We start from the raw sequence: 7500 nt of genomic DNA on the forward strand, positions 1-7500 counted from the left end.
GGTGAAATATGCTTATGTTGATGAGGTTTTTTTCCTGCTCTCAAACTGAGCACGCCCACAGGAAGTTACGTTTTTGTCCCCCCCCATGTTTACCTTGACTTCCTGTGTCTATATGCTAATGAGCATGCTAACCAGCACACCTGGTACATCTGGTTTTATGTCAATATGCTAATGAGCATGCTAATGAGCTCACCTGGTAGGTCTCGTTTTGTGTCAATATGCTAATGAGCTTGCTAAGGAGCACACCTGTAAGTCTGGTTTTGTGTCAATATGCTAATGAGAATGCTAACGAGCACACCTGGTAGGTCTCAGTTTTTGTCAATATGCTAATCAGCATGTTAACGAGCACACCTGGTATGTTTTGTGTCAGTATGCTACTGAGCTTGCTAACGAGCACACCTGGTAAGTCTGGTTTTATGTCAATACGCTAATGAGCATGCTAACGATCACACCTGGTATGTTTTGTTTTGTGTCAATATGCTAATGAGCATGCTAACAAGCACATTTGGTACGTCTCGTTTCGTGTCAGTATGCTAAGGAGCTTGCTAACGAGCACACCTGGTAAGTCTGGTTTTATGTCAATATGCTAATCAGCATGCTAACGAGCACACCTGGTATGTTTTGTGTCAGTATGCTACTGAGCTTGCTAACGAGCACACCTGGTAAGTCTGGTTTTATGTCAATACGCTAATGAGCATGCTAACGAGCACACCTGGTATGTTTTGTTTTGTGTCAATATGCTAATGAGCATGCTAACAAGCACATTTGGTACGTCTCGTTTCGTGTCAGTATGCTAAGGAGCTTGCTAACGAGCACACCTGGTAAGTCTGGTTTTATGTCAATATGCTAATCAGCATGCTAATGAGCACACCTGGTATGTTTTGTGTCAGTATGCTACTGAGCTTGCTAACGAGCACACCTGGTAAGTCTGGTTTTATGTCAATACGCTAATGAGCATGCTAACGAGCACACCTGGTATGTTTTGTTTTGTGTCAATATGCTAATGAGCATGCTAACAAGCACATTTGGTACGTCTCGTTTCGTGTCAGTATGCTAAGGAGCTTGCTAACGAGCACACCTGGTAAGTCTGGTTTTATGTCAATACGCTAATGAGCATGCTAACGAGCACACCTGGTATGTTTTGTTTTGTGTCAATATGCTAATGAGCTTGCTAAGGAGCACACCTGGTAGGTCTGGTTTAGTGTGAAGATGCTAAGGAGCACACCTGGTAGGTCTGGTCTAGTGTGACTATGCTAACGAGCACACCTGGTAGGTCTGGTCTAGTGTGACTATGCTAATGAGCACACCTGGTAGGTCTGGTCTAGTGTGACTATGCTAATGAGCACACCTGGTAGGTCTGGTCTAGTGTGACTATGCTAATGAGCACACCTGGTAGGTCTGGTCTAGTGTGACTATGCTAACGAGCACACCTGGTAGGTCTGGTCTAGTGTGACTATGCTAAGGAGCACACCTGGTAGGTCTGGTCTAGTGTGACTATGCTAACGAGCACACCTGGTAGGTCTGGTCTAGTGTGACTATGCTAATGAGCACACCTGGTAGGTCTGGTCTAGTGTGACTATGCTAAGGAGCACACCTGGTAGGTCTGGTCTAGTGTGACTATGCTAATGAGCACACCTGGTAGGTCTGGTCTAGTGTGACTATGCTAATGAGCACACCTGGTAGGTCTGGTCTAGTGTGACTATGCTAAGGAGCACACCTGGTAGGTCTGGTCTAGTGTGACTATGCTAATGAGCACACCTGGTAGGTCTGGTCTAGTGTGACTATGCTAACGAGCACACCTGGTAGGTCTGGTCTAGTGTGACTATGCTAAGGAGCACACCTGGTAGGTCTGGTCTAGTGTGACTATGCTAACGAGCACACCTGGTAGGTCTGGTTTAGTGTGACTATGCTAAGGAGCACACCTGGTAGGTCTGGTCTAGTGTGACTATGCTAAGGAGCACACCTGGTAGGTCTGGTCTAGTGTGACTATGCTAATGAGCACACCTGGTAGGTCTGGTCTAGTGTGACTATGCTAAGGAGCACACCTGGTAGGTCTGGTCTAGTGTGACTATGCTAAGGAGCACACCTGGTAGGTCTGGTCTAGTGTGACTATGCTAATGAGCACACCTGGTAGGTCTGGTCTAGTGTGACTATGCTAAGGAGCACACCTGGTAGGTCTGGTCTAGTGTGACTATGCTAAGGAGCACACCTGGTAGGTCTGGTCTAGTGTGACTATGCTAATGAGCACACCTGGTAGGTCTGGTCTAGTGTGACTATGCTAATGAGCACACCTGGTAGGTCTGGTCTAGTGTGACTATGCTAAGGAGCACACCTGGTAGGTCTGGTCTAGTGTGACTATGCTAATGAGCACACCTGGTAGGTCTGGTCTAGTGTGACTATGCTAACGAGCACACCTGGTAGGTCTCGTTGTTGGACACCAGTTCGTAGAGGGGCGCGGCCTTGGTGATCTGCAGCAGGACAGGTAAGGACTGTTGGCGTCCCTGAGCCGGCCTGGGACTCATGTGGCACAGGTGGCAAGACCGAGGACACTGACCCTGGCTGCTACAGTCCATCCTCACGCCCGCCGCCATGCGCTTGGCGCCCGTGTCCAGCAGACTGGCCACGTAGGCGGGGTAGGTCAGGGTTCTGGGCTCCTTGTCGTGCTCCTCCGACTCCTCCGAAGGTGAGTTACCTGAAACACACCCAAATACACCTGTAGTACTACTGTAGTACTTTAAATACACCTATAATACTACTGTAGTACTTTAAATACACCTGTAGTACTACTGTAGTACTTTAAATACACCTGTAGTACTACTGTAGTACTTTAAATACACCTGTAGTAGTACTGTAGTACTTTAAATACACCAGTAGTACTACCGTAGTACTTTAAATACACCTGTAATACTACTGTAGTACTTTAAATACACCTGTAGTACTACTGTAGTACTTTAAATACACCTGTAATACTACTGTAGTACTTTAAATACACCTGTAATACTACTGTAGTACTTTAAATACACCTGTAGTACTACTGTAGTACTTTAAATACACCTGTAATACTACTGTAGTACTTTAAATACACCTGTAATACTACTGTAGTACATTAAATACACCTGTAGTACTTTAAATACACCTGTGATACTACTGTAGTACTTTAAATACATATGTAGTACTACTGTAGTAATTTAAATACACCTGTAGCACTACTGTAGTACTTTAAATACAACTGTAGTACTACTGTAGTACTTTAAATACACCTGTAGTACTACTGTAGTACTTTAAATACACCTGTAGTACTACTGTAGTACTTTAAATACACCTGTAATACTACTGTAGTACTTTAAATACACCTGTAGTACTACTGTAGTACTTTAAATACACCTGTAATACTACTGTAGTACTTTAAATACACCTGTAGTACTACTGTAGTACTTTAAATACACCTGTAATACTACTGTAGTACTTTAAATACACCTGTAGTACTACTGTAGTACTTTAAATACACCTGTAGTACTACTGTAGTACTTTAAATACACCTGTAGTACTACTGTAGTACTTTAAATACACCTGTAGTACTACTGTAGTACTTTAAATACACCTGTAATACTACTGTAGTACTTTAAATACACCTGTAGTACTACTGTAGTACTTTAAATACACCTGTAATACTACTGTAGTACATTAAATACACCTGTAGTACTACTGTAGTACTTTAAATACACCTGTAGTACTACTGTAGTACTTTAAATACACCTGTAATACTACTGTAGTACTTTAAATACACCTGTAGTACTACTGTAGTACTTTAAATACACCAGTAGTACTACTGTAGTACTTTAAATACACCTGTAATACTACTGTAGTACTTTAAATACATCTGTAATACTACTGTAGTACTTTAAATACACCTGTAGTACTACTGTAGTACTTTAAATACACCTGTAATACTACTGTAGTACTTTAAATACATCTGTAATACTACTGTAGTACTTTAAATACACCTGTAGTACTACTGTAGTACTTTAAATACACCTGTAGTACTACTGTAGTACTTTAAATACACCTGTAGTACTACTGTAGTACTTAATACCACACTGATGGTTTTGCTGGACAGAACAAGAACTATTACCAAGTCTACAGAACTACTTTAGTATTACAGAAAAAGAGTATTACAGTATTTGTACAGGAGTAGTACAATAGTACTGCAGTAATAGTACAGTGGAGGTATAGTAAAAGTACGGTAGTAATAAAGTAGAAGTAGTAGTACAGTTTTAGCAGTACAGTAGTACCAGAGTAGTACAGTGTTAGTGGAGTAGTATAGTAAAAGTACAGTAGTAGTAGTACAGTAGCAGAGTAGTCGTACAGTAGTACCAAGGTACTACAATAGTAACTGAGTAGTAGTATAGTAAGTACAGTAGTAGAATAGTAGTACAGTAGTAGACTAATTGAGTAGTAGTACAGTAGCAGTAGTACAGCAGTATTGAGTACTACAGTAGTAGTAGTATAACAGAAGAACAGTAGTGCAGTAGTAGTAGTAGACTAGTACTATTATAGTAAATGTACAGTAGTAGTAGTACAGCAGTAATGGAGTACTACAGTAGTAGCTGAGTAGTAGTAGTAGTATAGTAAAAGTACAGTAGTAGACTAATTGAGTAGTAGTAGTACAGTAGAAGTAGTACAGCAGTATTGAGTACTGCAGTAGTAGTAGTATAACAGAAGAACAGTAGTGCAGTAGTAGTAGTAGTAGACTAGCAGTATTATAGTAAATGTACAGTAGTAGTAGTACAGCAGTAATGGAGTACTACAGTAGTAGTAGTAGTATAACAGAAGAACAGTAGTAGAGTAGTAGTAGTAGTAATACAGTAGTAGTATTATAGTAAATGTACAGTAGTAGTGCAGTAGTATTGGAGTAGAACAGTTTTATCAGAGTAATATAGTAAAAACTCTGTAGTATGTTATGAAGTATTAGTGATTATTAATATTAGTACTAATGATCATGTTATGAAGTATTATTAGTGATTATTAATATTAGTACTAATGATCATGTTATGAAGTATTATTAGTGATTATTAATATTAGTACTAATGATCATGTTATGAAGTATTATTAGTGATTATTAATATTAGTACTAATGATCATGTTATGAAGTATTATGAATGATTATTAATATTAGTACTAATGATCATGCTACGAAGTATTATTAGTGATTATTAATATTAGTACTAATGATCATGTTATGAAGTATTATTAGTGATTATTAATATTAGTACTAATGATCATGTTATGAAGTATTATTAGTGATTATTAATATTAGTACTAATGATCATGTTATGAAGTATTATTAGTGATTATTAATATTAGTACTAATGATCATGCTATGAAGTATTATTAGTGATTATTAATATTAGTACTAATAAAGATGTTATGATCAAATATAATAACTTTACGAGGTTTAACTCAGAAGAAAAACTTAAAATATTGTAAACAATAAAATAAAAATGTCAGAAAGAAAAAAGAAGAAAGTTTGTAAAAGTGTATCAAACTGATAAATATAATAAATATTCATGTACATTTTTATTTATTCATATTCTCCTTTTAATAAATATAGTTTTACTTTTAATAAATAATTGTTAAGCCAACAAATAAAACTACATTGTTGTAGTATTAATGGAACGTTAAATACATGAAATAAAAACAGCAAATATGATAGAAAGGCTAAATAAATATTTGAATGATTATTATTATTATTGTTTGATACTTCTGAGTTGATCATTAAAAAAAGATAAAAAGCAAAAACGTCTTTTATTGGAGTACTAATACATGTCATACTTCCTGCCACCACCAGGGGGCAGTCATATATGTCTTCATGGTGCATTACTTCCTGCCACCACCAGGGGGCAGTGACGTCACACACTTGCAACGTCAGCTTGAATAAAAAAGTCCACATAGAGTTCAAGTTAAAGTACCACTGATAGTCACGATCCCAAATAAGTACTCAAATGTATTCAGTGTGTGTGTGTGTGTGTGCGTGTGTGCGTGTGTGTGTGTGTGTGTCCTTGACCTGCTTAATTTGTGTCACATGACCACCTAATAAGGCCACAGGGACCAATCAGAGCAGGAGCCGTGATTGAGGGCCTAACCACACACACACACACACACACACACACACACACACACACACACACACACACACACACACACACACACACACACACACACACACACACACACACACACACTGACTTTATGTTGTGTGTGTGTGAGACAAGGACTAGAATGACTTGTTTACAGAAAAGGTGAACATTGTAACAAAGTATTTAGTAGCTGGAACACATTCTTCTACAGTGTGTGTGTGTGTGTGTGTGTGTGTGTGTGTGTGTGTGTGTGTGTGTGTGTGTGTGTGTGTGTGTGTGTGTTTACTTCCAGCAATAAAATGTTGACATTAACAAGACGACAACAAATTGTTATTATTGATTTTCACAGGACAAGAAAAAACACTTGAAAGGTTTTCTTGTGCTTCATCAAAGTAGTTTGGGACGCACGCTGGAACTAAAACTAACCTAAGGACTGCTTGAGGATATACATATATACACGTATATATACATATATATCTTCTTACACTCAGCCGAGGTGGGGTCGCGGGGGCAGCAGCCTAAGCAGGGAAGCCCAGACTTCCCTCTCCCCAGCCACTTGGTCCAGCTCTTCCTGTGGGACCCCGAGGCGTTCCCAGGCCAGCCGGGAGACATAGTCTTCCCAACGTGTCCTGGGTCTTCCCCGTGGCCTCCTGCCGGTCGGGCGTGCCCTAAACACCTCCCTAGGGAGGCGTTCGGGTGGCATCCTGACCAGATGCCCGAACCACCTCATCTGGCTCCTCTCCATGTGGAGGAGCAGCGGCTTTACTTTGAGCTCCTCCCGGATGACAGAGCTTCTCACCCTATCTCTAAGGGAGAGCCCCGCCACCCGGCGGAGGAAACTCATTTCAGTACCCGTGATCTTGTCCTTTCGGTCATAACCCAAAGCTCATGACCATAGGTGAGGATGGGAACGTAGATCGACCGGTAAATTGAGAGCTTTGCCTTCCGGCTCAGCTCCTTCTTCACCACAACGGATCGATACAGCGTCCGCATTACTGAAGACGCCGCACCGATCCGCCTGTCCATCTCACCATCCACTCTTCCCTCACTCGTGAACAAGACTCCCAGGTACTTGAACTCCTCCACTTGGGGCAAGATCTCCTCCCCAACCCGGAGATGGCACTCCACCCTTTTCCGGACGAGAACCATGGACTCGGACTTGGAGGTGCTGATTCTCATCCCAGTCGCTTCACACTCGGCTGTGAACCGATCCAGTGAGAGCTGAAGATCCTGGCCAGATGAAGCCATCAGGACCACATCATCTGCAAAAAGCAGAGACCTAATCCTACAGCCACCAAACCGGATCCCCTCAACGCCTTGACTGCGCCTAGAAATTCTGTCCATAAAAGTTATGAACAGAATC

General features: G+C 40.7%; 1 protein-coding gene across 4 annotated transcripts in view; it reads right to left on the reverse strand.

The window, feature by feature from the left end:
* astn1 (astrotactin 1) overlaps positions 1-7500 on the reverse strand; it is a 178875-nt gene that overhangs the window by 19933 nt on the left and 151442 nt on the right. For all 4 annotated transcript variants that reach the window (XM_072912140.1, XM_072912142.1, XM_072912141.1 and 1 more), the window contains exon 18: positions 2415-2692. In XM_072912140.1, coding sequence (XP_072768241.1) covers positions 2415-2692 — 278 coding nt within the window. The remainder of the gene's footprint in view (positions 1-2414; positions 2693-7500) is intronic.

Source organism: Nerophis lumbriciformis, linkage group LG33 (assembly GCF_033978685.3).
Source record: "Nerophis lumbriciformis linkage group LG33, RoL_Nlum_v2.1, whole genome shotgun sequence".
In the NCBI taxonomy this organism is placed as follows: Eukaryota; Metazoa; Chordata; class Actinopteri; order Syngnathiformes; family Syngnathidae; genus Nerophis; species Nerophis lumbriciformis.